The sequence below is a fragment of the Megascapheus bottae genome, chromosome 7, assembly GCF_031878675.1.
Source record: "Megascapheus bottae isolate mThoBot1 chromosome 7, mThoBot2.hap1, whole genome shotgun sequence".
In the NCBI taxonomy this organism is placed as follows: Eukaryota; Metazoa; Chordata; class Mammalia; order Rodentia; family Geomyidae; genus Megascapheus; species Megascapheus bottae.
Window position 1 is genome coordinate 83,273,573 of NC_143515.1, and position 26,047 is coordinate 83,299,619.

The 26,047-nt window shown below is 54.3% G+C and overlaps 1 protein-coding gene across 2 annotated transcripts in view; it reads left to right on the forward strand.

The window, feature by feature from the left end:
- Pxdn (peroxidasin) overlaps positions 1-26,047 on the forward strand; it is a 76,283-nt gene that overhangs the window by 18,823 nt on the left and 31,413 nt on the right. The window contains exons 2-4 of one of the 2 annotated variants that reach the window (XM_090337535.1): positions 15,380-15,451; positions 16,171-16,242; positions 22,782-22,853. In XM_090337535.1, coding sequence (XP_090193661.1) covers positions 15,380-15,451; positions 16,171-16,242; positions 22,782-22,853 — 216 coding nt within the window. The remainder of the gene's footprint in view (positions 1-15,379; positions 15,452-16,170; positions 16,243-22,781; positions 22,854-26,047) is intronic. The other variant, XM_090337536.1, reaches the window with a different exon arrangement.

Here is a 26,047-nt window from a genome sequence, read left to right on the forward strand (position 1 = left end):
GAGGAGGAGCAGAGGGAAGAGTCCACAGGGCTGGGGATGAGCAGAGGGACGAGTCCACAGGGCTGGTGATGAGGAGAGGGAGGATCCCACAGGACTGAGGATGAGGAGAGGGAGGAGTCCACAGGACTGGGGATGAGCAGAGGGAGGAGTCCACAGGACTGGGGATGAGCAGAGGGAGGAGTCCACAGGACTGGGGATGAGGAGAGGGAGGAGTCCACAGGACTGGGGATGAGGAGAGGGAGGACCCCACAAGGCTGGGGATGAGGAGAGGGAGGAGTCCACAGGACTGAGGATGAGGAGAGGGAGGAGTCCACAGGACTGGGGATGAGCAGAGGGAGGAGTCCACAGGGCTCCAGTCCGCAAACAGAAACAGGGAGGTCTGAAGCCTGTGTCTAGAGGCGATGGCTCTGACATGAACCCAGCCCGGAATGAAGCTGCCTGGGGCAGGGCTCCTGAGTGAAATCCCACCACTGCCTTCCTCTCCTGGGCAGATTCACAATACAAGACCGTGTGCTTTTAATGGGTTTCCTTTTCTGGAAACTATTGCCCTCTCCTACCGTCCAGTGCTCTGAGCCTGAGCCAGGCTGGAGGAGGCAGGCAGATCTCCTGGAGGATTTACTTCAGACACTTTTGTTCACGATCTCCTTGCCTGCAGCAGATTCGCTCTGGGAAGCCCAGGATCTAGTCCTGTTCCGTCCCCTCCCTTTTGTACCAAGATTTGAGCCTCTGCACTGTCCCTGGGCTACTTTATCTGCTGTGTGGAGCCACCCCTCCAGCTCAGAAAAGATTAAACCAGATCAGAACTGTACCTCTCAAGTGGGTTTGGCTCCCCGCTGGTGGTGTGTGTCCTGTGGAGCCTTCCCTCCCGCACTCCCTCCCTGGATTTGAGCTCCTTGCCTAGCTTTGACAGGCTGCCACTGGGGCACTCACCCCCTGGACAGGGCATTCCCGCCTCCCATATTGGGCTGTTGCATTCTGCTCTCTGCAGCTGTGGCCACCAGGCCCTGCTCAGCCCGGCCCAGTAGGTCAGCCTTCCTTTGTTTTATTGAATGCTCCCAAATGGAAGCTTAACCTGGGACCTTTGTTCAGATAAGTTTCACTTGAAGGGTGGGAGGAACCTTATCAAAATGCTATTGGAATTTCTGACCCTGTCGACTTCTATCGCAGGTGTGTCCCTTCCAGCCTTCTGCACAGCTGTGAAGCGGGCGCTCTGGTTTTGGTATGGGAAGGGGGGGGGGCTTGCACCCCAGCTTGCCTGGCAGGGCTCCTGAGGGGTGGTGGGAAGGCCCCTCCTTGATTCCTTCAGTGTTTGGTACAGTTTCTTAGTAGCTTTCTGGTCTTGGCGTTCTGTTCCAGAGTGATTTTAAGCTTCTTCTACAGAAGGCTTCTGGAGAGGAGTTCCTGGGTGTGGACGGAGCCCTCCCAGGCCTCGCCTCTCCACACGCTCAGACTCTAGTGCCCGTGTCCTCGGGAAGCTGCTTCTGGCATCTCTTCCTTTCTGTTGGTTATCCGTGAGCTCTGTAGTGACGTCCGCTCGTCCCCACAAGGGATGATCGATTTTCCTGATCTCAGGAGGCCAGGTCCTGGACTCTTTGGTTTGAACTCAGGGCCTCAAGCGTGCTTAGACGGGGGTTCTAGACTGGAGCCTTACCTTTAGCTTTCCTTGGTTGCTATTTAAATAGTTACGTTGGAATTTACTTCGAACGTTGAATGGTTGATGGAATTTTACTGTACTGGGATTGAACTCAAGACTTCACTATGTCATTAAGCTACACCAGCAACTCCAGCATTAGATTTGCTTCTGTGTGTGCGTGCATGCATGTGTACATTGTGCACACAAGTGTGTTTCTGGGCTCACAGCGAGGGCCTTGCTCAGATAGGGCAAGTGCTCTGCCACTTGAGTGCTGTACACTCTGAGTGGCTGCCTGTCCAGTGACACAACCGGTCAGAAGACTCTACCTCCATTTCGTGATAGTGTTGTCAAACATTTTACATAAACTCCACACTATTATTATTTGGTTTAGAGAAGTACCAGGCATTTCTTCTGACTCGTAGTGTCTTACACTCCTCAACTCAGACCCTGCAGCTTTCACCTCTGGAAAATCTGCATCTTTAAAACTAGTCTCTCTAGTCCACATGTGAACTTTTTTCTGTGTCCATCAGGGTTGCTTTAGTCTTCGTAGTTTTTAATTGCAATCCAGATGTTAGGATAGTCTCTTCCTCACGGTTAATTTTCCTTGAGCTTTGTTTTGGGGGTGCAGTGAAGTCACCCCCATGAAGATAGATTGGTTCTTTCGGACCTTACTTTTAAGTAAGGCAGGACTAGAGCTGAGTTCTGTAACCACAGGTGACAGAAAGAGACCCCCATGTCCCGGCCAGAGTGCCCTGTGGTCTTTAGATTTTCCCTGCAGTGGTGGGAACAGACCTGTGGCATGGGCCTCCGTCGGGCTCTGACCCTCAGAGACTCTTCCCATTCAGACACACATGAGGTACAGGCTCAGCTTGGGACCCTCCCTCCTCTCCCCTTGAGACACTGGTGTCCAGTCCACATGACCAGCACTCTCCTCCCCACCTCCACCGTCTTCTCTGGGACAGAGCTGGGCTGTTGTTGGTTTACCTGGTCTGTCCCCACCTTGGGATGCCCCATGGGTAAGCAGCTTTTCCTAGATGGCCAGCTTTCATGATGGTTGCTTCTGGCTGGAGAGTTCTGCTTCATTCCACCTTTTCTGAAGGCTGAAGACCGCACACACATTTGTTTTTTGCAAATGACCTTCTTCAAATTCTTTTGCAGCGAGGTGTGGTTAAAAAATAATCAGAACTCAAATTCTCAAGTTCAGATTTTTGAAAAGCTCCACCCTGCTTTCCCCATGTGTCTTTGGAATGCTGTGTGTCAGGGTAACTGGCTGGCTGTGGCTGTGGCTGTGGGGGGGCGGGGACTGGACACGTGGAGTGGGTCTCAGGGCCTGCTCCTCCCAGCCCAAGAGCTCTAGCACGTTATGCTGCCGGCTGACTAAGCTGGCTGAGCGTGGCCTGGGGCCTTTCCTGTATGCTGCTGGAGCTATGTTGGAGTGTGGTGGGTTGGAGTGTGGTGGGACTGCTCACCGTGTGTGTGTGTGTGTGTGTGTGTGTGTGTGTGTGTGTGTGTGTGTGTGGTGGTCGTGTGTGTGTGTGTGTGTGTGTGTGGTGGTCGTGTGTGTGTGTGTGTGTGTGTGGTGGTCGTGTGTGTGTGTGTGTGTGTGTGTGGGTGTGGTGGTCGTGTGTGTGGTGTGTGTGTGTGTGTGTGTGTGTGTGTGGGTGGTGGTAGTCCCTGGGCCTCTGGTCCGGCTATGACTCTGACAGTGACTCAGTGGTCCCAGCCTCATCCGTACCCTACGGGGCCTCTGGTCTGGCTATTGGGCCTCTGGTCCGGCTATGACTCTGACAATGACTCAGTGGTCCCGGCCTCGTCCGTACCCTGCAGCTGGCCTGGAGGAGGGGCATGGCCTCAGCTACCTCAGCAGCCCAGGGCTTGTTCGCTGGTCACATCAGGCAGATGCACTCTGGTCTCACATCCCAGCTAGGCACCGAGACCCCGGGAGGAGCATCAGGTCGTTGCTGTCTGCATGAGCTTGGAGCTCTGAGCACTTGTTTGCAGGGCCACAGAGCCCAGGGCGCAGACCCTGCTTTGTTTCTGTGTGGTGACCGGGGCACTTTCCCTAGAGCAAGTCCTGTGTTCAGAGAGCACACGCTCCCGCAGAAAGCTGCCCTGGAGGCAGCCCATCTCCTGATCATTTTACCATTTTGGGATTGAGGCAGCTCACGTACAGTTGTCTTTGTGATTGTCGGTGGTGAGGGCAGAGCTGCTGCAGCAGCTGCATTTCCCACGGAAGATTAGCTGGGGAGACTTCCCCAGGGGTGAAGTGGCTTTCCCAGCTGCAGTCCTGCCGGAAGGCCACGGGGAGGACCTCCCCTCCTCCTCCCCGCCCCTCCAAGGGCTGCTGTGGACCTGGTGAAGACCCCTGTGAGGGGGGCCGAAGGACCTCTTAGTCCTGAATTTGGATCTTTTGGTTTGGGGACAAGGGAGTGGTGGTATTTCTACCAAGTTTTCACTTGGAGTTGTTTTATTGTTTTTGTACTGTCCTGGGGCTTGAACTCAGGGTGTGAGCGCTGTCCTGTAGGTGTTTCTGCTCAAGTCTGGTTGCTCTATACTTGAGTCACACCCCTACTTCTAGGTTCTTGCCACCTTAGTGGAGATGAGAATCTTGTCTGCCTAGATTGGTTTCAAACCAGTCTTCAGATTGCAGCCTCCTGTGTAGAGTTACAGGCTGCAGCCATGCTTCTGTGACATTGGTGTGCTGGCATTGCACAGCTATACCTGTGTGCCCACAGAGGGCCTGTGGCCTGTGGCCTGGCCTGTAGTGAGCCTGTCACTGGCGAAGCTCCAGCTGTTCCTCTTAGCCCCAGGCAAATCTGAAGTTAGCTGTGAACATGTAAAATCTCTGGCTGCTCCCTCTCAGTGCCTTCTCTGGGGACTCTCAGTGTTGTTTGCCTCCCTGGGTCTGAGGTAGGTCAGAGGCACAAGCATATAGTTAGCCATTCCAGCCTGAAGCAATAGCTGAGCAGTTCTCTTCAGGAGCTGTAGAAGGAGTAATAAAACTCTCCTTCTTCACCTCTAATTGTCCCACTCCATTCATTTTCCTTTTCACACACTTGACTTTGTTATTGGCAGGTTGAATGAATATGGTAAAGAAAAAAATTCTTGAAGATACAGATAACAAACAGCCAGATTCCGACATCAGAGAAGTTGCTCACACATTGGACTTTTCTGTCAGATGGATGGACACATACACTAGGCACGTGCTCCACCATTTGAGCCATGCCTCCAGCCTCTTTTTTTATTGGTTATTCTCAAGGGAGGGTCTTTATGCCTGCACTCTCATATTCTATTTCTGCTTCCTCTTTGAAGGCTACAGATGACAGAAAAGTGCCTCTGTGCCCAGCCAGCCAGCTTTGGTTAAGATGGTGGTCTCAGAATCATCTTTATGCCCAGACTGTCCTCAGATAAAAGTCTCCCATTCTCCATCTCCCAGGCAGCCAAGATTACAGTTTTGAGCCCTACAATAGGGAAGTTTCCTTTTTTTTTTCTTTTTCTCAAGGCTCTTCCACTTGAGCCACAGCACCACTTCTGGCTTTTTCTGTGTATGTGGTACTGAGGAATTGAACCCAGGGCTTCATGCCTGCGAGGCAAACACTCTACCACTAGGCCATGCTCTTGGCCTCCTTTTTCTTTTTTTTTTTTTTTTTTTATTTTTTTTTAAATTTTTTTATTTTTTGCCAGTCCTGGGCTTAAGCTCAGGGCCTGAGCACTGTCCTTGGACTTTCTCAAGGCTAGAGCTCTACCACTTGAGCCTCAGCACCACTTCCAGCTTTTTTGTATGTATATGGTACCAAGGAATCAAACCCGGGTCTTCGTGCATGCTAGGCAAGCACTTTAACCACTAGGCCAAACTCCCAGCCCTTTGTTTTTTTTTTTAAATGTACTCTTTTAAAAGGTAAGAGAACCTGCAGTGAGAATAAGTAGTGTAGGAGGTGCTAGGAACAAATGAGCTTTCAGGTGACTCCTGTGGTCTGAGGGAGAGAGACACACTACTGGAGCCTGGGTGCAGTGGCTCAGTGCTGGCAGTCTAGATACAAGGAGGCCCCTTTGTCTTGGTGAGGCGCCATTGTCTCTGGGAGGGCTGTTGAGAATGGTCATTTCTGCGAGGTCCCAGTGAGGCCTCCTTGACGCTCTGTCATCTTGGTGAGATACCTCCCTTCCCTGTCCAGGCTCCGTTGTCTTGCTGAGGCCCTAGTGAGGTGCCTTCCTCTGGGTGAGGTTCCAGAAGGAAAAGCATCTCTTAGTGTACTGGCTCAGACATGGTCTTCTCATTTTTCATGCGTGGACTTTAGTGTCAGTAGAGACTCAAATGCCAACAGGAAATGGCCCTGAAGTATAGTTTTCAGTGCAAGTTAGATCGGCAGTCTTTCCTGGCAGACCAGACCAGTTGTTTAAGCACCTTCTAATTTTTCTTTCTGGGGATGGGACAGGAGGTGGTTCTTGGCTGTGGTACCCTTCATTAGCCTCTTGGTTTTGAAAACAGGTCTTTGTAAAATGCCACATCAGTGTGAATCGGATGTGAGTCCCCCACCAAGGAGAAAGTGGAGCTAGAAGGTTGCATGGTGGAGAAAGGAAATTTTGCCTGGCTGTAGGAGAAAAACTGTCCTTCTGAGGGAGGAAGATTTCTTCACTGAGAAACGTCACTGGGAAGAGCACAGCTCTTCAGATGGCATGCAGGAACCCCTGGTGTTTCATCCGTGGGCTGCAGCTTATCCAGTGTTTGCTGTGAATGTTTGGGTCTCTTCCCACACTGCCAGGCTGCTCTCTTCCTGAGTGAAGCAGATGTTTCCAAAGGTCTGTGACCAGAGGAGCTGCACTGGCTTTAGCTTTGAAGAACAGCAATTAAGACAGATGCAGTTAGTCACCACTGCCACTTCCGCGGACGCAGACGGGCCGGGATGTTTGCGCTGGCTTGGCAGCGAGGGGATAAGCAGTAACCTTGAACATTGTTTTCTTGTCTTCTTGCCTTGCGTAATCATCTTAAGTAAACGCTGTGTGACTTCATCCTCCCACCAATCTCCATCCATCCACCTCCTCATTCGTGTATCCAACATCTAGTCAATTGTTTATCCCTCTGTCTATTCACCCAGCTCCATCCGTCTACCTCTTCCTGGTCTTTCAAGGGTCATCCTTGGCCAGCACTGTGACGCTGTGTGCCCAAGAGTCACTGCTCTGGGGTACCTCAAGGGCTCACTTAGCCCCCCGACTCTGACCCCAGCAGGATGAATGGAATGTGGGACTGTGGCTGAGGCTGGGGACGTGGGCCCCAAGGGGGTCCTTTGTGGAACCTTCTGGAGCAGATGCTGTGGCTCAGCAGCTGCCTCTATGCATCCCTGTCTGTCTGGCCTCCTCTCAGGGCTCCCCTGGGCTCCCCCTGGGCTCCTCCTGGGCTCTCCCTGGGCTTTCCCTGGGCCCCCTGACTGCCTGGCCTCCTCTCAGGGCTCCCCTGGGCTCCCCCTGGACCTGGGCTTCCTGACTGCCCGGCCTCCTCTCGGGGCTCCCCTGGGCTCCTCCTGGGCTCCCTGACTGCCCGGCTTCCTCTCGGGGCTCCCCTGGGCTCCCCCTGGGCTCCCTGACTGCCCGGCCTCCTCTCAGGGTTCCCCCCTGGACTCCCCCTGGGCTCCCTGACTGCCCGGCCTCCTCTCAGGGCTCCCCTGGGCTCCCCCTGGGCTTCTTGACTGCCTGGCCTCCTCTTAGGGATCCCCTGGGCTCCCCTGGGCTCCCTGACTGCCCAGCCTCCTCTCGGGGCTCCCTGGGCTCCCTGACTGCCTGGCTTCCTCTCAGAGCTCCCCTGGGCTCTCCCCTGGACCTGGGCTCCCTGGCTGCCTGGCCTCCTCTCAGGGCTCCCCTGGGCTCCTCTCAGGGCTCCTCTCGGGGCTCCCCTGGGCTCCCTGACTGCCCGGCTTCCTCTCAGGGCTCCCCCGGGCTCCTTGACTGTCTGGCCTCCTCTCGGGGTTCCCCTGAGCTCCCTGGCTGCCTGTCCTTCTCTCAGGGCTCCCCTGGGCTCTCCTTGGCCTCCTCTCGGGCTCCCCCGGGCTCCTTGACTGTCTGGCCTCCTCTTGGGGTTCTCCTGAGCTCCCTGGCTGCCTGTCCTTCTCTCAGGGCTCCCCTGGGCTCTCCCCAGGCTCCATGACTGCCCGGCCTCCTCTCGGGGCTCCCGCGGGCTCCCTGACTAGAGCAGCACCCTCCTGCTGCTGGCCTGGGGAAGGCATGGTCTCTCACCAGAGCTCGCTTGGGCGCATTTCTTAGAAATTCTGTGTGGAGGCCTTTGGGTTGGATCTTGAAAGCCTGTTTGTTTGCTGGTACAAGAGGTCTAAGTATCCGCCAGTTCTCTTGTGCAGGTCGGTTTTGTCCCGGAAGCTCAGTAAAACATACTAGGCCTGGTTTGAGGCTTTTGGAAAAAGTAGCAACAAAACCAGTGTTTGCGGGGAGCCTGGGCCTGCGCCTTGGGCGTGGGGACCCAGGGCTGGTGGCAAGGACGCCTCTGGCCTGGCCTGACTTGCACTGGTGCCCCGTGGGATAACAGGCTATCCCTTTGGCTGAACCCAGAACACATCCGATTTCCCATTCTCTTGTTTAAATGGCGACGCTTGCTTCCGTGTGCTGAGGGGCTGAGCACTTGCCCTTGCCCTCTGCCCAGACCAGCCTGGGCCCCTCTGCTGGGGAGGTCGCGTGCTAACCACGAGATGTTTCTGGAAGGGGCTTCTCTTAGGAGACATTGGCGGAGTCTGTAGGCTTCCAGTGAAGCAGCCTGCCTGCAGCATGCGTGCGCCTGAGGTGGGCAGCGCGCCTTCTTCCTAGAGCAGAGCTGGACCTTGCTCCTTGGTGGACTGGGAACTAGAACTGTAGGCACAGCACCTTGTAGAGCAGTTTGGCCGGAGAGCCTTCACTGCTCTGTGAATTGATTCCTCCCTCTCCCTCTCTATCTCTCCCTCTCTCTCCTTCTCTCTCCCTCCCTTTTCCTCCCCTCCCTCTCTCTCCCCTCTCTGTCCCCTCTCTCCCCCTCTCCCTCCCCTCTTCCCTCTCCCCTCTTCCTTCCCTCTCCCCACTCTGCTCTCCCCCTCCTCTTCTCTATGCATGGTACTGTGGCTATTAGGATGTAATACTTTCTTTTGTTGCTTGCTCACTGCTGGTGCTCTGCAGCTGGAGCCACACCGTCAGGCCATCATTTTCTATTTCTTGCATGTCCCTCCTGCCTGTCTCCATTCACTTCCTGCTCATTGAGTTTCTCTGGCTCCCCTCACCACGCATGCATGTGTGTCACACAACCACCCTGGTGCTGCCTGACCACAGCCCTGCTGGAGCAGCAGGGCACACAGACCTGTGTTTGCATGGGCTCCCCTGTTCTCTGCCCCGTCCCCTCCTGTCCCATCCCTGTCTGGGCTGGGCTGGGCAGCAGGGGGCTCCCGTACGTCCAGGTGCGCTCGGGGCACTGGAGTCTAGGTGACCGGGCAGTGTGGCTGTCCGAGTGGGTTACGTGGTAGGTCGTGCAGGCGTCTGGCGGATCTGTGAGGGTGGTGCCTCGGGTCGTGGCCTGGTGTGGGTGTTGGGTGCTGGGTTAGGTGAGTCAGTGTCGTGGGCCCCTGCCAGGGCGAGCATACCAAGTGTCCCATGTGGCTGCCAGAGCCCGCAGCGGTAGACCCGGCCGCCTCGGGTCTGCGCCTCTGGAAGCAGTCTTCCTCCAGAATTGTTCGGTGACCCTGTTGGTTGTTCACTGATGGCCTACAGTGGGTGGTGGCCGCCTGTCTGCCCGCCTGTCTGCCCGTCTGTCCGCCCGTCTGTCCGCCTGTCTGTGCGGTGGGAATCTGCAGGCTGGGCCTGTGTGGAGGCCTCCTCTGTCATGCCAGTGAGCCCCGTGACTGCCCAGCCGGCAAAGGTGCTGAGGCCTGCAGTGTTGGCTGCCCCACCCCGGGGCCCGGGCTCCAAAAGAGACAAAGAGCCTGGGGCTGCAGGCTGGCAGCTGTGGAATGTGCTGGCCTGTTTGGTCTTGGCTGTTGTCGGAGAGGAAAGCCCCCTCCACAGGCAGGTTGGGGTGGAGGGAATGTCACACGCCTTGTGCTCTAGGCTCTTCAGTCCAGAACCACGCGGACAGTTTAACACAGGTGGTCACCGTACCTGCAGGCTTCTAGACCCAGTCGTGGCTGGGAACGGGTCTGGTATGGCTTCAGGGGCTGTGCCGCCCTGTGGGCCCCGAGACTCTTAGAGACGTGAGAGGACTCGGCCTGGGGTCCCCTCTGGCTTTGCCCTGGTGAGGCCCTGTGCTTTCCATTTCAGGCAAGGATCCTGTTACCCCCAGTTCACAGGCTCCCATGTCCAGCCTTCACTGTTCTTCAGACTGCCGTAGCCAGCCTAATGGCCCAAGTGGGCACAGCCAGGCCTTCCTGGTGCTTCCCTGGCTTCTGGGCCTGCCTGCTGCCAGACTGGAAAGGAGGCGGCTACAGTGGGCACTGAGGGGCACAGAGTTAGGCGCTGTGGTGCCTGCTGCTGTTCCGGGAGCTGCCCAACCTGGGGTACAGGCACTTTTTACCCAGCAGCCTGGAGTTTGGGGTGCAGAGGAGCCATCTCAGGGGAGCCCAGCGCTCGGTCCTCTTTCCCCTACGTGCACCGTGCTCTGGCTGGCCGCCACAGAGTGGAGTAGTATCCCTGGAACCTGAGAGGCGGGCAGCATGGCCTTGTCCTGGGAGGCGAGCGGAAGCCGCACAGCTGCCTGCAGCTGCACTCTCAGCACAGTCATGCTTTGCACCTGTATCTTGTTTCCCATAACAGGAAAACTTAAGCAATCTTTTTAGCACATGCAAGAGCCTCATTTCCCATCCGAAGTCCTAGGCTTCTGCTAGGAGTGGCCCCACAGGCTGTGTGGCTTTCTGGGCAGTGTTTGATTATGAAGAAACCCTCCTGTTCATGGTTTTATTTACTTATTTACTTATTTGGCTAGTCCTGGACTTGAACTCAGTGCCTGGGTACTGTTCTTGGGCTTTCTCAAGGCTAGAGCTCTACCACAGCGCCACTTCCGGCTTTTCTCTATGGATGTGGTACTGGGGAATTGAACCCGGGTCTTCATGCATGCCAGGCAAACACTCTACCAGTGGGTCACACTCCCGGCCCTTGCTCATGTTTTCTCTGACACACTTGTTGGGGAATAATGGCTTTCATGCTCACATATGCGGCTAGATTTTTGGGCCTCCCTGTTTGCTGAGAAGAGGCATGTGGGACTCTGGCCCTTGGGTCACGTGACTGCTGGCACCTTGGGGACAGCACATGGGGGTGGTGCTTCCTGGGGGCAGAAGAAGCCAGCCGGTATGTGGTCTGGCCAGCATTCGTCTGGACAGAACTGATGTTTTTAACATCTGTGAAAGCAGTTTTGGGGTTTTTCCCAGGGAAATAGTATGTATGAAACAGTTTATTGTTCTTATTCATAAAGCACTGAGGCATTTTCCACTGATTGGTGTATTTGCACGAGGTCCAAAAACTTCTCTCTCAATAAAAGCGGGGCCAGGCTGGCTAGGAGAATGGCCAGCCCGACCTGTGGGGCTTGGTGGGGCCTCTAGCTGGACCAGCCACAGCCTGTTTGGTCCAGGCTCATCGATGGGAATTTCACATTGGCTTTTGCTTTTTAAATTTTTATTTTTATTTTTTTGCCAGTCCTGGGGCTTGAACTCCTCAGGGCGTAGGTACTGTTCCTAGGTCTCTGTGTTCCAGGCAAGTGCTCTACTACTTGAGCCACAGCACCACTACTGGCTTTTTCTGAGTCATCTATTGGAGAAAAGAGACTCTCAGAGTCTCCTGCTAGGGCTGGTCAAGCCGCAGTCCTCCGGTCTCAGCTCCTGCGTCGCTAGGATGACAGACTTGAGCCACTGGCTCCCGGTTAGCCGCGAGGAGAGCGCTGTTCTGTGCTCTGGAACTATCCGGGTGCAGGCGCAGCCTGCTTGCTCCCGTCCCGGGGGGTGGCACAGGTAGGCAGCTCCCGAAGGCCTTCCTCCTCGCCTTTCAGCACTCAGGCTTGCTGGGCCACCTGGCCCCTCGCTGGGCTCGGGCTGTGCGTGCCTGCCATAGCGGGTGCCCAGTATGGTGTGGTGGTGAGGAAAGTTCAGACAGGTCCACACACTGCCTGGAGGAGGAGTCAGGCAGGCAAAATGTGTAAAACTGTGCCCACCGCTGGAACCACAGAGAGAGGAGGGAGCGGTGGAGGAGGAAGAGAGGGGGGGTCCAGGGTCTGGTGAGGGCTTGCTGAGGTGAGCTTGACCGCTGGAAAAGGACAGGAGCCATTACTTTCTTCCTCCAATGCCTCCAGAAACGACGTCCTCCTTGCTGATTAAAGTTGGGTCAGGGAACTTTTCCGCTTTTTTTGAACTTGGATTCAGCTTTCCACCTTGCTCACACCCCCCACCCCCCACCAAGCCCTCCTAGCAGGAAGGGTCCCACCAGGCCAGGACTGCACTGGCTCCTCCATCACTGCTCCAGCCTGGCTGCCGTGATGTGCCGCTCAGGCTGGCCAATGCCAGTGCAGCAAAGTGGTTCCTGTGTGGACTTGTGCTGCGGAAGGAAGCCAGCGTAACGTGCTGGTCCCACGGCCGCCATGGGAGGCTGAAGAGAGGGATCTGGAGAATGCCCGCTGAGAGGCCAGCTTCAGAGGTGCGTGTGGAGGGGCTGGCAGAGGCAGCCAGAAGAGACACTGGGAGCCAGCTGGGGGCCCGAGGAGCAGGGCCTGGGCCCTGCGGGCCTGGGCAGGTGAGCGGGAGATGGAGGTGGGGCAGTCGGTCCTGGCCTTGCTCTGGCTGTGGACCCACTGCAGGTCCCTCCCTGGTGTCCATCTTCCAGGAAGCCTCTGCTGTGTGCTAGGTTCCCATTTAGGCAGAGGGAGCTTTTCTTGCCTCCTGGCAGGAGTGGACAGGGCCCTCTCCTGCTCCCCCCACAGTGTCCAGGCTGGACTGCCGCTTTCCTGATGTCCCCACACCAGAGCATGGTGGCACCATGAACCTGCAGCCTTGCTCCATGGAGGCAGAGGTTAGACCAGCCCCCGGCAGGATCCAGAGGCCTGGGGGACTGCTGTCTGTCTGCCCACCCCACCAATGGTGTCGCCCTGTGGCTGTGCTGATCCTGAGCCTCAGGGTGAAAGGGGGGGCTAGGGCCCCCCAGGCTACCAAGAGGTACTGTGGTGACCTGGCGTCTGGATCAGAACTGAGGGGCCTGAAGAGCCCACAGGAAGAGAGGGCCCGTGTAAGTGGTGTGGATGTAACCGGGGGACCAGGTAATAGTCCCAGGCCGGCCCGCGTCTGAGCTGTCCGGCCCTGCTGACACTCGGGTTGTGTGGCGGCTGCAGCTGAAGGTGTATGGGTCAGCCTGGGTCAGAGGTGGGACCTTCCAGAACAATTTTCTGCACCTGACATGTACCCCACAGTTTGGGCCTTGCAACTTCCAGGTAGGATAAGAGTTGGTCCAAAGCAAATATCAGCTCCCAGGTTTACCCAGCAAGGAGATGGAAGATAATAAAGCAGTACCTCCTGGACCTGCCAGGGCTCGCCAACCCCCCAGTTCCTGGATCGGGCATGTTGCTTGGACAGAGCTCAGCAGTCCTCGCTCCTGGCCGGGACGCCATGCTCTGGCAGGGCAGGCCCTGATGGGGACACTCGCAGTGTTAATTAATTTTCTCCTTCACAGGAGCTCCAGCGTGATTGGGTTTTGTCCCTAACATGGGCAGATACTGGAGGGTTTATAAACCGCAGCACCTCTTGTTACTGTGTGTGCTTGTGTGTATAGGTGTGTGTGTGTGTGTGTGTGTGTGTGTGTGTGTGTGTGTGTGTGTGTGTATTTTGGTTGGTCCTGGGCCTTGAACTTGGGGCCAGAGGAGCTGTCCTTTGAGCTTTTCTGCTTAAGGCTGGTGTTCTACCACTTGAGCCACAGCTCCACTTCTACTTTTTTGGTGCTCAGTGGAAGAGAAGAGTCTCATGGACTTTAGTGTGGTCTGGCTTCAAACTGCAATCCTCAGGTGGACCTCAGCCTCCTCAGCAGCGGGGCTGCAGGAGGGAGCCACGGTGGTTTCTGGTTCCTTTCATGTAGTACTGAGACCCTCCTGGGAGGGAGCTGGGCACAGTTCTCTGCTGACAGTTTTAACACAGTCCAAGGCCCTTCCCTTCATCTCCTGTTTCATTACTCCCTGGACTTAGTTTTCTAGTGTTTTTGTTAGAACACCAGACATTGCGGCTGTGGGTCACGGTTGTGTGGTTGTACCAAGGCCGTCTTGTCTCTGACTCCGGCAGAGCACTTTCTCTTGAGCCAGGGCCAGCTGGTAGTGGTGTGGGTGTGGGGAAGAGGTGTAGCGTTGCTTGCAGCCTGCCCAGGCTTCATTCTAAGTCGCCACCTTCTCCTTTGTCCATGTCAGTGTGTTGTCTGGCTCTGGGGAGAGGCCGTGTGTGTGAATCCCCTGCGTGGCTTGCACTGGGCTGCCGGGAACAGGCCACACTGGAGCCTCACTCCTGGTTGTCCCCCTGGTGGTCTGGCTGGTTGCATAGTGGGTGGCACTGTGGCATCCAGCTTCTGCATGTCAAACGTGTCAGTCCACAGCTTCTCCTTGGCTCTTCAGAGCCCTCTGCGCATGAGGTGGTGCGTTTGGCACCCAGGCCCATCCAGGCCTCATGCCCTCCTCCACTTCACGTCTCCTCTCGTGGACTGTGACTTTCAGCCTGATTCCAGGTGGACCCACTTGTTTAAAATAACTTTCTAGAGAACCCCATGGCAGGGTGTGTGTGTGGGGGGGGGTTCTAGAGAACCCCATAGTAGGGTGTGTGTGTGTGTGGGAGGGGTTTCTAGGAACCCCATGGCAGGGTGTGTGCGTGGGGGAGGGTTTCTAGAGAACCCCATGGCAGGGTGTGTGCGTGGGGGGGTGTTTCTAGAGAACCCCATGGCAGGGTGTGTGGGGGGGGGGGGGCTACAGTGGAACCGTGGAAGCTGGCAAAGCCAGGTAAGAGCCAGTGTGGAAGGTTGGACTGAGGTTGTGGCTGTCTAGGGTGGGAAGGAGAGGCCCTGGGCCGCCCTGTTCCCCTCCCTGGAGACCTGGGTCCAAAGCAGGGAAGCTGTGCCAGAAGGGACCCATCTGATCTGCTGCCTCTGAAGTTGCCACACAGAAGCTTTTTGAGATAGGTTGTGCTGAATGGAAAGCCAGGGCTGGGAGCCACCAATAGTTCTTAAAGGTGCTCAAAAGAATCTGATCTTTGAGAAGATAAAATTCCTCATCTAAGAGGAAACAACGGTTTTAAGAGCACATGTGCAAGCATGCTTGCAAAGCTTGTCGGAGCCATGAGGTCAGAGCCCAAGCATTGGACGGCCTCCTCCTTGGGGTTTACATGAGTTGGCTTTGTGCTTTCGGCAGCATTCCTGGAGACAGTGCCTTGGGCAGGGAGCTGAAGACCAGCCAGTTTCCAGCCGATGAAATGGTTGGCCTCGCCAGCAGGCTTTGCAGTTGGTTGCACAGCAGGGGTGCCTGTGCAGACTTACCAAGGGCACATGGGAGGTCCGGGAATTTCGGGCAGTCCACATCCCAGGGCATCATCCAGAGATGGCACGAGTAGGTCGTTAATGCAATTTTGTCTCCCCCTCCTTCCTGTGTCCTTCAGGTAAACATTCATACTTTGACTGGGCTCCATAAGATTAGATAGATAGTCCAGAGCAGCTGTAACGATGTAATCCGTTTGGAAAATAGCTGTGTTTGAAGGGCAGGAGTGTCAACCAGTTCCCTTTTGTTCACAGGGACCTCCGGTTTAACAGAATCAGAGAGATCCAGCCTGGGGCATTCAGGCAGCTGCGGAAGCTGAATACACTGTGAGTTGAAGCTTTTGGCCATTGTCCTATGCAGAAAGCTGAGGAGCACAGTAACGTCACCCCGTGGTAACACCCCAGCCCGCTGTCCACAGTGGGAGGGAGTGGTGGAGCCTGGGAATGTGACCTTAGAGGGGTGGCAGGGAAGAGTCTGGCTCCGGTGTGGTCTCCGGGAGTGTGGGGGGATGAGGCTGCATTGATTCTTGCATCACATGCTTGATGGTCTGGGTTTGCTTCCTGCCTGCCCGCTCCTCTTCCAGGTAGAAACTGAGCAGGGTGCTGCAGCTCTTGAGCTCCATTTGGTTGAGGCAGGTTTTCAAGCCTCTATATTAGACCCCCTGGGGAGCTGCTGGGGCCACCTAGCAACAGAGCCACAGTGGGCGCCTGGAGAGAAGGCCCACCAAGTCCCCGGCAGGGCAGGGAGTGAGGAGACGCTGCTGTCTTTGGGAGGCCTTGGGCAAGACCCACCTGTCCTGCCACGGTGGCTTTCGACTAGCCACACAGCCACCGGAGTGGACAGTAGAGATGGCAGGAAACGATGCCCAGCAGAGAGGATTCCGTTCTCCCAGGGGATGCAAAGGGGATCCTGAGGCCCTGGATGGTGTTACCGTGGGGTGAGGTCTGGAGCTCAGTCCTTCTGTCACCTCCCCAGAAACACAAGAATGTTTTTTCAGTGGTTGCGAGTAGATTTAGCCTTGTGTGTTTGGAATTTTCTATTGTAGGCTTCTCAACAATAATCAGATCAAGAGGATTCCCAGTGGAGCGTTTGAAGACTTGGAAAATCTAAAATACCTGTAAGTCTTTAACTCACACGCCTGTGCTGTCTTGCTCAGAGTGTTTCACAGTGTGTACTGCGTATGAACGAATGACTGTAAACCGCAAGCCCAAGGGGCTTTCTTTGCAGGTGAGTGAAGTGGTGGCTGAGATGTTGTGTTAAGCGCCATGCCTTTGGTGCAAAAGGCACGATGAAGTGGAGTCAGCGTGCTCACGTCAGGTGATCAGTTAGGTGGCAGGAGGCACAGCGGGCTCGTGGACGCCAGCCATTGAGCCTTTACAGCCGGGGGGAACAGGTGATGTACCCCACGAGTTCCCTGGGAATCTCTAACCCCTGCTAAGTTCTCCATTTGATTTGCCTCTTACTTTCATCTAGTGAAATTTTAATTTAGGTCTTAAACATTGATGCATCACTGTCTTCTACAAGTTGCTTGCCGTGGTCAGCTCTACAGTCTATGCAGAGGCCCTCCAGGGCGCTACGTGCCCTGTCCACTGCAGGCCATGAAACTTCTTCTTAAGAGGGAAAGCGCTGAGAGACGCCAGGCTTGCCTGGGTTGAATCCTGGGTCTAGATAGGTTCGAAGTTGTGTCACTTGCTGTGAGCCATTTTAGTGAAGGATTTGTCTCAGTCATTCTGTCACTGAATGCTGTAACTGCGCTGTAGCTCCAGGCTGTGTTTAAAAGCACAGTTACGCTGTATGGATGTGTGTGTGCGCACGTGCGTGTGTTTGGTCTGTTGTGGGGCACGGCCCCTGAGCTCTTCATCTCAGGGCTAGCACTCTTCACTTCGTCATAGCCCCACTTCTGGTTTTCTGGTGGTTAATTGGAGAGAAGAGTCTCATGGGCTTCTGTGCCTGGCCTGGCTTTGAACCACCATCCTCAGATTTCAGCGGCTGCTTGAGTATCTAGGATTACAGGCGGGAGCCACCAGGACCCCGCTCCATGTATATTTTGTAATATGTTTTCTTTTTAGATGTCGGTGGTTCCTGTTTACAGACCTACCTATAACTGCTGTAAAAATGTATTTTCCTTAAGGAAATATATATATCAACGCCCTTCCCAGCGTCTTTGGCATAGAATGCCGATATTTGAATGCTGAGAGGGGCAGGAACGATCTCTTGTGAGTTATTGTTGTTGCTGTTATTTTTTTTTCCTTTTTTTCACATATTTTTATTGTCATTAATAGAAGGGTTACATTTATTCACCAGATAGAAGGTGCATTACTTCACATACATTGATACCCTTTCTCATGTCTTGGTCCCCATTTCCCTCACCCCCACCCCCACCCCTCATCTTGTTTTCCCCCCTTCCCTATCCAATTTCAAATAACCAAATACAAATATATCTAATATATCAGGTAACAAAGTGAGATAGTGTAACAATATGAGATAACCAAGGGACAGCAAAAGAGATGAGAGATAACATAGCACATTAAGGACAACAATCACTCATTGTATGGCTTTTGTTTCCTAGAGGTCTTTCATTTAGCGTCATACTGTATGGCCTTTTGTATCTAGGTTTGTTCTATTGTAAATCTCTGCTAGGAGAGCCCAAGGTTTCTACTGATTATGACAAATGAGGGAAACCATTGAGCCTATGTTCCTTTGAGTCTGGCTTACTTCATTTAATATGATTTTTTCTAAGTCTTTCCATTTCCTAACAAATGGGGCGATGTCATTCTTTCTGACAGCAGCATAGAATTCCATTGTGTACAAATACCACAACTTGTTGATCCACTCATCAACTGAGGGACATCTAGGTTGGTTCCATATCTTTGCTATGGTGAATAGTGCTGCAATGAACATTGTTGTGCTAGTGGATTTAGTATGCCCTTGTTTCTGGATGGTTGGGTAAATGCCAAGTAGTGGAATTGCTGGGTCATAGGGGAGTTCTATGTTTAGCCTTTTGAGGCACTGCCACACTGCTTTCCATAGTGGTTGAACAAGTTTGCACTCCCACCAACAGTGTATTAGTGATCCCTCCTAGCCACATCCCCTCCAGCATCTGTTATTATTCGTTTTCCTGATCCTGGCCATTCTAACTGGAGTGAGGTGGAATCTTAGCGTTGTTTTGATTTGCATTTCTTTTATGACCAGAGATGTTGAGCATTTCTTCATGTGTCTATAGGCCATTTTTGTTTCTTCTTCAGAGAAGACTCTCTTTAAGTCTTTGGCCCATTTTTTAATGGGATGGTTGTTACTTTGGAGATTAGTTTTGGAGTGATTCAATTTTTTGAGCTGTTGATATATTTTAGATATGAGGCCTTTGTCTCTTGTATGGTTGGTGAAGATCTTCTCCCACTCTGTAGGCTTCCTAATTAATTTACTAGCTATGTCCTTTGCCATACAGAAGCTCTGCAGTTTAATGCAGTCCCACTTATCCAGCCTTTCTCTTATTTGCTGTGATTCTTGGTCCTTATTAAGAAAGTTTCAACCTGTGCCAAGGAGCCCTAGTGTATCTCCTATTCCTTCTTGTAAAGTAAAAATTAGGTGGCCATAGGTCTGTGGTTTAATATCTGGGTCCTCAGTTCTATTCCATTGGTCGTCAGGCCTGTTCCTCTGCCAGTACCAAGCTGTTTTGATAATTATAGCTCTGTAATAGAGTCTAAAGTTTGGAATTGAAATTCCTCCAGCGCTGTTCTTTCTGCTAAGAAGTGTTTTTGCTATACGGGGTCCTTTATTATTCCATATGAAATTTTAGATTGCCTCTTCTATTTCTTTAAAGAATGACATTGGGATGTTGATGGGTATTGCGCTGAATTTGTACATAGCCCTTGGCAGGATTGCCATTTTCACGATGTTGATTCTTCCAATCCAGGAGCATGGGAGGTTTTTCCATTTCCTCAGTTGTTGCTGTTATTTTTAACTGCCATTCTAGCTCTAAACAGGAACTCTCATTTCCCGGGAAGCCGGTGCACTTAGCTGACAGCCACATGCAGTGTGTGCATGGGTGCATGAATAAATGCACCTCTAGCCTACCTCTTGTTGTGGCTTTTCTTAAGATGGCGCGGAGGAAGGCGTGTCTGGCGTCAGGCAGTGTAGGGTGCCTGTCCCTCACAGTCTCATTTAAATAGTGCCTAGCACCCTCAAGCATCAGGGCTCAGACCCTCTTTTTCGGGGTCTGAGCACTGTGCTTGGACTTTTCTCAAGGCTAGAGCTCTACCACTTGAGCCATAGCACAACATAGAAAATAGCTGGATGTGGTGCTGAGGCGGTAGAGCTCTATGTCTGTGGTACCAAGGAATCAAACGCAGGTCTTCATGTATGCTAGGCGAGCACTCTACCACTAGGCCACACTCCTGCCCCTAATATTTTTTGTTTTGTGGGTCATGGGGCTTGAACTCTGGGCCTGGGCACTGCCCCTCAGCACTTCAGCTCAAGGCTAGCGCTGTCACACTTGAGCCACAGGGCCACTTTCAGACCTTATTCTTTCCCTCCAGGCAGTCGTGTCAGTGACACGGGCTGCTGGGATGAAGATCTTGGTGAAGGAGAGATGGACCCCCAGGAGACAGGCTAGTGCCCGGGTGGAGATGTGAGGGTCTCCCGTGCAGCCGTCCGTCCTGTGCAGGGCCAAGCTTCTTTTTCCCAGTCATTTGGGACTCAAGGCAGAATGTGTTTGGATCATCACTGGAGAGTATTTTTAATGTTCAGTAGCGTGACTGCAACCTTTCATCATTTTAGCCAAAATTACCTCCTTGGAAGTCAGTAGTTGTATCTTGTGGAAAGCCCACTAGCCTTCCCTTCAATTCCTGTTTCCTGGACATAGCACTGATTATTGCCACAGACCTCACCGAGCCAGATTCCACTCTGTGATGAAGAAAAGGGAAACGAGTCGTTATACGTTACTTTTATAGCATCACTATTTTTGTGAAATAGGACTACTCTCAAAAGAGTAGTAAAGACTACTCTTTACTTTTATTTATTGGTTGAATTTTAAACTTTGTAATGCTAGGGGTAGAACCCAGAGCCTAGCCTGTGACAAGCAAGCACCCACCACCCGTGTTTGTACAGATGCCTGTGGATTTCTGTGGTTCACATATTCTTCCAGAGGATTCTATCTCTCTGGTTTCAGAAGGGCATGCAGTGTCTCCTTGGTGCTGTGAGCCCAGAAACCCGCCAAACAGTGCAGACCTACCTTCACGGAGACTGACCAGGAGTTTCTGTGCTCTGGCCGAATCCTAAGAGCTCCATGCACATTAATTACAGCACCTCTCCATTTTATTCATTTATTTTGGGGGGTTAAGGGCTGGTCATGGGTACTGAGCTCTGGGCCAGGACTCTGTCCCTGAGCTCTTCAGCTCAAGGCGAGCCACAGGCCACTTTCAGTTTTCTGGTGGTTAATTGGAGATAAGAGTCTCGACTTTCGTGCTCAGGCTGGCTTTGAACTGTGATTCTCAGATCTCAGCCTCCTGAGTAGCTAAGATGACAGGCGTGAGCCACCAACCGTGCTGGACATCCTCTCCATTTTATGAGAGAGGAAACTGAGGCACAGAAAGGTTGACATCCCATCCAGGGTCACAGAGCAGGCAGAAGTCAGTACAGCCTGGCTGGAGAATTCAAGTGGGAGGGCCTGGGCCATGGATCACGGCAGGTGTGCCTGGCTCTTTGTGTTAGGGCGTCAGCAATGGAGAGGTGAGAACATATGGAGGCCTAGAGTAAGGTGGGGGCAGAGCAGGCTGTGAGCCCGAGTGAGCAGGGAGACCAGGCCCTGAGCCAGAGCAAGGAGGAGGAAGACCCTGAGCCTGAGCTCACACGCTGCCGCATTGAGACGCTGCTCATTCAGGGGGCCTGGTGACACGGACACAGAGCCACCTCGCAGAGCCACCTCGCAGAGCCTGATGTGGAAAGGTAGGCCAGTGTGTATTTGACTGGCTCGTTGTCCTGCCCTGAGACAGGGTCTGGTGGATTCCACTATGGAGTGATGGCCTGTCCTCTGTATCCGAGGGTGGATGTCCCTTACCAGCCCCCAGGTGCCGCGGGGACCCACTGCAGGAACATTCAGCTCATATCCCCACCTCCGTGTCTGTGTGTCCTGGAGTTTGAACTCAGGGCTTTGGTGCTCAGGCATGGTGCTTCCATTTGAGCTATAGCTCTATTTATGGCTCTTTGGTAGTTTGGGGAGATGAGAGTCTCATGGACTTTCCTGCACCGGCTGGCTTTCTACCTGGATCTTCAGATCTCAGCCTCTGGAGTAGCTGGGGTTATAGCCACACCTATGCTTGTTACTTCTGGAATGGTGTGGCTTTTTTGAGTGTCTTTGCTTGTGTCATGGTATGTGCAGAGCTCTGGAGCTTTCTCCTCACAGAGTTGTCTGTACAGCAGAGGCACCATAAACAATCCAGGGTATGGGAGGGAGGTTGAGTTCCAATAACACCTGTGGAGAGGCCTTGGAAAGGGAATTTCCTGTTATCTGAAGTGTTTGCCTTATTCTGTTAGATTTAAAAATTAAATTTATTTGTAGTTGATAGGTTAGACAAAAGCAGACTTAGTGGGGCATATGACTTTCTCCCTCCCTCCCTCCCTTTCTCCCCTCCTCCCTCCCTCTCAACAACTCAGGGCCTTATCCTTGCTGGACAAACACTCTTACTTAAGCCAACCCTAGTCCTCAGGCTGTTTGTGTTTCAGATAGGATTTGTTTGCCTCTGCCTTCTGAGTAGCTATACTAAAGGCATGAGCCATGATGCCCGTTCTTTTCTCATTAGCTTCTTGCTTGAGCCATCCACACATGGCCCTGGCCTCTTACTCCTCTCCCCCCACCTTTTTTTTAAGGGCATGAGCCATGATGCCTGTTCTTTTCTCATTAGCTTCTTGCTTGAGCCATCCACACATGGCCCTGGCCTCTGACTCCTCTCCCCCCACCTTTTTTTTTTTTTTTTTTTTTTTGCCATCTCTAGGGCTTGAACTCTGGGCTTGGATACTGTCCCTGAGCTTCATTTGGTCAAGTTGAGTGCTCTACCACTTGAGCCTAGTATCCCTTCTGGCTTTTTTGAGCAGCTTATTGGAGATAAGAGTCTTATGGAGTTTCCTGGCTGGGCTGGCTTTGAATCACTGTCCTCAGATCTCAGCTGGCACGTTACTCTTCAGAGGTCTGGCTGCTCCTGTCCTTCCTGATAAGAGTTCTGGTGGGGAGTGCTTCATCACATTTCAGGCTCTGTTGTCCGTCCTGCTAACCATTTCTGGACTTTTTTTTGGGGGGGGGGCTGTTACCAGGGCTCAGTTGGGGTCTTGAGTTTGCCAGGGTGGCATTCCACCACTTGAGACACAGCCTGGTCCCACTTTTGAGCTCATCTTGAGCTGTGCCCACTCCAGGGCTGGCAGGGGCGTTGTGGGGAGCTTGCAGGCCTTGACCGGCCTTTGTGCCCCTGGCCACCCAGAGGCTGGGCGGTGCCCACATACAGTACAGGCAGAGGGAAATTGGTGCACAGCAGCGTGCTCAGCCAGCCCAGAGATGACCGGATGCACTGTTTGCACCCTAATGCAGTCGCCAATTGTCAACAGATTCTCTACGGGAGTTCTGACCTCTCCTGTGTGCACTAACAAGCTCCATGTTTCTTCTTTCAGCTATTTGTACAAGAATGAAATCCAGTCAATTGACAGGCAAGCGTTTAAGGGACTTACCTCTCTAGAGCAACTGTAAGTGCCCCTTCCCATCTCAGCTTCTTGGGTGTCACCTGCCCTGGGGCCTCTCGTAGGGAGAGGTGGGCCGGTCTTGCTGTTTGCATGGTGCATGTTGGAGCTGCCTGGAGGAGGATGCCTGATGCAGACAGGGCTGTTTCCACGCCTGACCTGGCCCCGGGCAGCCTCCGCGGAGTAGCAGGCAAGCTCTGGCTTCCTCTGCGCCCCAGACCCCGGGTCCTGATACATGATCCCAGGAACAGGAGGGTCATTCTGTCCCTGCCCTGCAGTAAAGCATGGTTGTCACACTGCATTTGAGACACAGATGCTCAGGGATGAGAGCCTGGCATCCTCACCCTGCCCTTGGAGTTTCATTTCTCTGCCCATGACGTCACTCTCTGGAGCAAATGCACATTCCCACCGTGCAGTCAGTGTGTGTGACGGAATGCTTCGTGTCTGTGCTGCATAGATGGAGTCGTATTTCTAGGAGGTCCGCACGTTGATTTTTTTTTTCTTCAATAAGTAAAAAGGTCTTTTCTGGGTTACCAACAGCAAGCACCTGAGGAAAGGCCTGTGGGGCTTCTGTGCAGGAGAAAGTCAGCCTTCTGCTCTCAGTCTCTGCTTCTCTGCTTCCTGGAGTCTGGGTATTGGAGTGAGGCGAGGGGCCTGCGGAGCTCAGAGACCCATGCTGGAGCCCCTTGCACAGAGGGAATGCTGTGAGCGGGGTCTCAGCACGTGGTCATGTGCTCCAGTGCTAGCGGCCTTCTCTGCTTTTTGGGCAGTGCCTGAGCATGTGTCAGAATGTGTGGGCACTGCAGAACTTGTGCCTTGGACAGGAAGCAGCAGACACCAAGCCACTGCAGACACTCACAGAACGGTCTAGACGACCGCACTCACAGGGCACGCTGTCGGACACGGATGTGTGTGAACAGGGTGGTCGTGCCACAGGGGCCGTCTCCAGCCAGGTTGCAGGTGCAGTGGAGGGACTCAGCTGGGACAAGGCCCAGAGGAGGGGGCTGCAGGATGCCTGGAGGTGGCGATTGGCGTCTGCGTTCCCCGTGGGTGAGGGGACAGCATCTGAGGTCACCGGTCCCTCTGGAATATCCCAGGTTAAGAGCCAGCTCTCTGCTCCCAGGGGCTGTAGTGCATTTAGGGGATGAAGGAGGGTCCCCCGCCGTGCTGTGGTCGGCCCTCCTGTGTGCTCTGACGTTTGTCAGGGTCTACAGGCTGCCACCTCCGCTTAGACGGTGTGGCACAGGCTGCCTCCAGATGTGTCCTCACCTCTGTCCTCCCCACCTCCTCTCCTGTATCCTCCCCACCTCCTCTCCTGTGTCCTCCTCACCTCATCTCCTGTGTCCTCCCCACCTCCTCTCCTGTGTCCTCCTCACCTCATCTCCTGTGTCCTCCCCACCTCCTCTCCTGTGTCCTCCTCACCTCCTCTCCCGTGTCTTCCTCACCTCCTCTACTGTGTCCTCACCTCCTCTCCTGTGTCCTCCTCACCTCCTCTCCTGTATCCTCCTCACCTCCTCTCCCGTGTCTTCCTCACCTCCTCTCCTGTGTCCTCCCCACCTCCTCTCCTGTATCCTCCCCACCTCCTCTCCTGTGTCCTCCTCACCTCATCTCCTGTGTCCTCCCCACCTCCTCTCCTGTGTCCTCCTCACCTCCTCTCCCGTGTCTTCCTCACCCCCTCTACTGTGTCCTCACCTCCTCTCCTGTGTCCTCCTCACCTCCTCTCCTGTGTCCTCCTCACCTCCTCTCCTGTGTCCTCCCCACCTCCTCTCCTGTGTCCTCCTCACCTCCTCTCCTGTGTCATCCTCACCTCCTCTCCTGTGTCCTCCCCACCTCCTCTCCCGTGTCCTCCCCCACCTCCTCCTCACCTCCTCTCCTGTGTCCTCCCCACCTCCTCTCCCGTGTCCTCCCCACCTCCTCTCCAGTGTCCTCCCCACCTCCTCTCCCGTGTCCTCCCCACCTCCTCTCCAGTGTCCTCCTCACCTCCCCTCCCGTGTCCTCCCCACCTCCTCTCCAGTGTCCTCCCCACCTCCTCTCCTGTGTCCTCCCCACCTCTTCTCCAGTGTCCTCCTCACCTCCCCTCCCGTGTCTTCCTCACCTCCTCTCCTTTGTCCTCCTCACCTCCTCTCCTGTGTCCTCCTCACCTCCTCTCCTGTATCCTCCCCCACCTCCTCTCCTGTGTCCTCCCCACCTCCTCTCCTATGTCCTCCCCACCTCTTCTCCAGTGTCCTCCTCACCTCCCCTCCCGTGTCTTCCTCACCTCCTCTACTGTGTCCTCACCTCCTCTCCTGTATCCTCCCCCACCTCCTCTCCTGTGTCCTCCTCACCTCCTCTCCAGTGTCCTCCCCACCTCCTCTCCTGTGTCCTCCTCACCTCCTCTCCCGTGTCTTCCTCACCTCCTCTACTGTGTCCTCACCTCCTCTCCTGTATCCTCCCCCACCTCCTCTCCTGTGTCCTCCTCACCTCCTCTCCTGTATCCTCCCCCACCTCCTCTCCTGTGTCCTCCTCACCTCCTCTCCAGTGTCCTCCCCACCTCCTCTCCTGTGTCCTCCTCACCTCCTCTCCCGTGTCTTCCTCACCTCCTCTACTGTGTCCTCACCTCCTCTCCTGTATCCTCCCCCACCTCCTCTCCTGTGTCCTCCTCACCTCCTCTCCTGTATCCTCCCCCACCTCCTCTCCAGTGTCTTCCTCACCTCCTCTCCTGTGTCCTCCTCACCTCCTCTCCTGTGTCCTCACCTCCTCTCCAGTGTCCTCCCCACCTCCTCTCCCGTGTCCTCCCCACCTCCTCTCCAGTGTCCTCCTCACCTCCCCTCCCGTGTCCTCCCCACCTCCTCTCCAGTGTCCTCCCCACCTCCTCTCCTGTGTCCTCCTCACCTCCTCTCCTGTATCCTCCCCCACCTCCTCTCCTGTGTCCTCCCCACCTCTTCTCCAGTGTCCTCCTCACCTCCCCTCCCGTGTCTTCCTCACCTCCTCTACTGTGTCCTCACCTCCTCTCCTTTGTCCTCCTCACCTCCTCTCCTGTGTCCTCCTCACCTCCTCTCCTGTATCCTCCCCCACCTCCTCTCCTGTGTCCTCCCCACCTCCTCTCCTATGTCCTCCCCACCTCCTCTCCTGTGTCTTCCTCACCTCCTCTCCTGTGTCCTCCTCACCTCCCCTCCCGTGTCTTCCTCACCTCCTCTCCCCCCCTCCCGTGTCTTCCTCAC